The 3,965-nt window shown below is 36.1% G+C and overlaps 1 protein-coding gene across 1 annotated transcript; it reads right to left on the bottom strand.

The window, feature by feature from the left end:
• Positions 1-200: 200 nt before the first annotated feature.
• LOC108995577 (bax inhibitor 1-like) lies at positions 201-3,456 on the bottom strand. The gene is made up of 6 exons (XM_018971169.2): positions 3,226-3,456; positions 1,589-1,732; positions 1,378-1,469; positions 886-1,072; positions 629-784; positions 201-554 (listed from the first exon to the last, which is right to left on the bottom strand). The coding sequence occupies exons 1-6, from the start codon at positions 3,340-3,342 to the stop codon at positions 504-506; spliced, it is 747 nt and encodes a 248-aa protein (XP_018826714.1). The 5' UTR covers positions 3,343-3,456; the 3' UTR covers positions 201-503.
• Between the last annotated feature and the right edge of the window lie 509 nt (positions 3,457-3,965).

Genomic DNA, 3,965 nt, shown 5'->3' with positions numbered 1-3,965 from the left:
TACCTCCAATTTACAATTCTATTGTTCGTACATCTCTTACTTTCGAACTTTTGCTGTACCTCTTTTTCTTTTCTTTTCTTTTTTTTCAAAGAAACAAAGTTGGGTTTTAATAACATAGCACCCACAGGAGAGCACCACATCTTTATACGGAAGTAAAGATAGCCAGCCACACGAAGTAGTAAGATAACCAGGAAAATCAATTAAGTTCCAAAGAGCCAGCCACTATTATTAAAAAATTGCTATTCAACTGTGACCGGCAATTAACAGACTAGCAGCTGATAGAAAGCAGAAAAGTCGGGTCAAATTTAAATTCAACATACATGTTCAAGACTTGTATGGTCGGTCAATATACAATGGTCTAACTTAGAACAAGCATTGGCAGAAAGCTTAAACAAAACACTCAAAACACACCCTAATTACACCACAACCAACCAGTAAATACATGTTCAGGGTATTCTCAGCATCTTTCAAGAAGACCGGTAACCAAGCTACTGCTAAAATATTCAATCCCTCCTTTTCTTCTTCTTCTCACTCTTATCAACGGAATTCTTCAGCTGCAAAACAAATAAATGTGATTAAAACAAAGGAAAAAAATGGTTCAGACACAATGTATTTTAACTAAACTGACCATAATAGTGAGAATTCGGACAAAGACGGCAACAAAATCAGTGAAAAGTAGTAGTGCATGATTCACATAGTCCAAGTCACCACGATGTGCTTTCTCAATTATATCCTGAGTGTCCACAACTATGAAGCCTACAAACACCAGCAGCCCAAAATACAGCTGCAAAAGTAATCAAGAAAGCAGAGTAAGAAAAACTGCTAGTAGCCAAAACAGAAGATAACACTATCACATAGGAATATTTCTAGTTATAACCTCGTTACCTCAAACTTGAAGATGGCTGCAGTACCTCCAAAGATTGCAGAAGCAAAGTGCAGCCACAACAGAATGCTGAGGCCAGAAGAAAGCAAACCACCAAGGTATAGATACTCTCTACGCCGTGCCAACATGGCTGCTAAGGAGAAACAGCCGAAGGCCACTGCCGTCCCCACAAAGGCGCTAACCAAAATACTGGAAGCACATAACAAATATTATAAAACCATTAAGAAACAAGCACAGATATGAATGGTAGACATGACTTATCAAACTAAGATGCAAAAAAACATCCCCACAATGTGAACTAAACAATACATCATTATCATAGATGGATAAAGCAGTTTAATGGAAATTTATAAGTGTCAGATATGTGTGGAAAAACATTAATGAAATGATCCCATGAAAGAAGTAGCATGGACAGTACCATCCGGTTCATGATTTATACTTAAAACATTCTCAACTTACAACCATTAAACAAAGAATATGATATATGGCCACACCTTAGGTCAATCTCAATCGCTAAATCAATTAGAGGACCGACTGAAGCCCCCTCGAAGAGAGCAGCCGCCATCAACAGAGCAACCCTTTTTTTCTGCTTACCAAGAAAATGCAATCCCAAGAAACAAAGAAGTAAGCAACAAGAAACCAGAAAAAGTGACTGCTAAACCGGGAAAACAGAAGGTAGAGCAAAAGCCAAATAATAGGTGATACCTCTTGATGATGAGGGGTGGAGAGTAGCCAAATCATGCTTCCCATGCATGCAAACGTGGTAAGAAGGCCACCAATGTTCCAGAGAAAATGCAGGTAAGCCCCCGCAGCCGAAGCAATCAAAGCACAGCATAAAGACAGGTAGACCTGCAAAATATAAGTACTTTAATGAAATTTTTAAGAAAAATTAACAGTAGTTTAAGCTTCAAATTTTTCTGAAGTGTAGAACTGAATACCAAAATAAATCGCAAAATCCTGAATAAATCAATAAGTCAGACAACAGAATTCAAAGAAAATCATCGAACGAAACCAAGAAATCAACTCAAACCAAGAAAAAAGAGAGCTCAATGTCTTAGGAGTTTCAGGAGTGACGGAAAACAAGAGGAAATCGAGTTAAGTTAGCATCTGGTGTCTGGGTGAAACGCAGGGATGGGTGTCATCTTGAATAAGGTCCGCAACACAGCTTCTTGGGCTGGAAGCCCATTGTGACGGAAGGCCCTCTTCTGCTAAATTGAAACACCGCGTTTGGGAGGTATTTCCATTTTACATTCTGTGATTTTTACTGCCACGTGATGTCTTTTCATTTCTTTAGTCTGTTAGCCTTTGTTTTGTATATGGGTAATGGGGAGGGAAAGAAGGAATTATCGAGAATCTGTAAGCACACTGAGTATTTGGAGGTTAGGTTTGCCTCGAACAACCCTATGTATTTCCTTATTATCATTTCAATTCCACAAGTTCATAGTTACAATTCCTGTTCTTCCATTTTACACATTTATTTCTGCAATCCTCAACAAGAATCAAAACACAATGAGAACCAAAACTAGCAAAACCTAACAGAACTAAACTTCGAAGTTCAACTAGATAATCAAATTATCTACCAAAAAATTAAAAAAGAAAGACGAGAAAAACACTGCCAAGAAACTTCAAATTTCAATAGTAAAAACATATATTTGCAGACAAAAATGTTTTCATGTATTTCACTCGCTTCTTTAACCGACTTTTCTTAACAACGAACAGTTCCAACAAATCGATGAGTCGTTCTCACTTTTACAAGAAATAGAAAACTCTAACATTAATACCAGCAGTTCCTCACAATCTCTCAGATTTCTCCGCAATCAACAACGGTTATTATTAACCTCAATGGGTAAACAAATTTGTAACCATGGCAATCACACAAAACCCAAAAGATTTTCCCCTCTCATCCTTTCTTTCCTTTCTTCCTTCCTATTATCGCAGTATCAAATAAATCAAGATTCGGTCTAACTATCGAAAGAAGAAAACACAGCTAATAGAGTAGAAGTCCATAAAAAAAACCACACCATACTTCCATTTCTCTTCCTTTCTCACTGTATTTTCAAAACAGAAGTTCGGAAAAAGATGGCATCTAAAGCGAATTCGTCTCATCCATATCAAAAGAAAAATCCTATAACATAGGATCAATTTATTCCTCTGTCTCTTCCGGTTTTTCATCAATTTTCGCGGCAACTAAAAGAAAATTTGTCCGAGAAAATGTCACATAAAAAAATAAAAATTCTAGAATATAAGCTTGATCATATTCTATAGCTAAAGCTTTCCCCATGAATTTTCAATGTTATAAAAAATAAACCCAAAAGAGAGAACGAATAGGAGAAAACCAGCACCTGTTTGAGGTGAGCCTGGACGATCGGGGAGATCTGACCAAAACTCTTTAGCGAATCGTAGCCCCAGCGATTTCGTGAAGACGATTGAGAACCGAAGAAGGATGAGAACGCGTCCATGGCTTTCCGAACAGAGTGAAAGAAAAAGCGCGAGAAACTGAAAGATTGATTTGGATTCGAAACGTCGATAAAGTATACGCAGACCAAATTGCTTGGAATCGACGGATCCTTCCCTTTATAGAGAGGAAGGTTAGGGGGTTTTGTCAATCTTCAACTTTATAGCAAAGTTACAATAATAACCTCAAAGGTGTTTCTCTTTTCAGATCCGGGTTTTGGTCCGCACCCGTGAACCTGCCAATAAATAGATTTCAGGTATTTGAACCGTTTAACGTTGACCAAAAATAGGGACGTACCGTTCCGGTTTGATCCGATTTAATATAATTTTGAATAAATATTGAGACCGAGTAGATATATATCAGTTTTATATTTTAAAAAATCGACACTATACCAATTATCCTTTTAAGTTGGTACTTTCGATTTTATTAGTTTTGTTTCGATTCAGTCGAATTTTCAATTTTAAATATATATTAAATATCTAATGTCTCATACTTATATATATATATATTAATATATATAAATATTAATAATACACTAATACTATTAGTATATAGGAATACTATTAGTATAGTACTATTACTATATATTAGTGATAATATAGTAATTAATATACTAATGTATATTAA

Source organism: Juglans regia, chromosome 2 (genome assembly GCF_001411555.2).
Source record: "Juglans regia cultivar Chandler chromosome 2, Walnut 2.0, whole genome shotgun sequence".
Taxonomy (NCBI): domain Eukaryota; kingdom Viridiplantae; phylum Streptophyta; class Magnoliopsida; order Fagales; family Juglandaceae; genus Juglans; species Juglans regia.
This window is presented reverse-complemented; position numbering and strand designations above follow the sequence as displayed.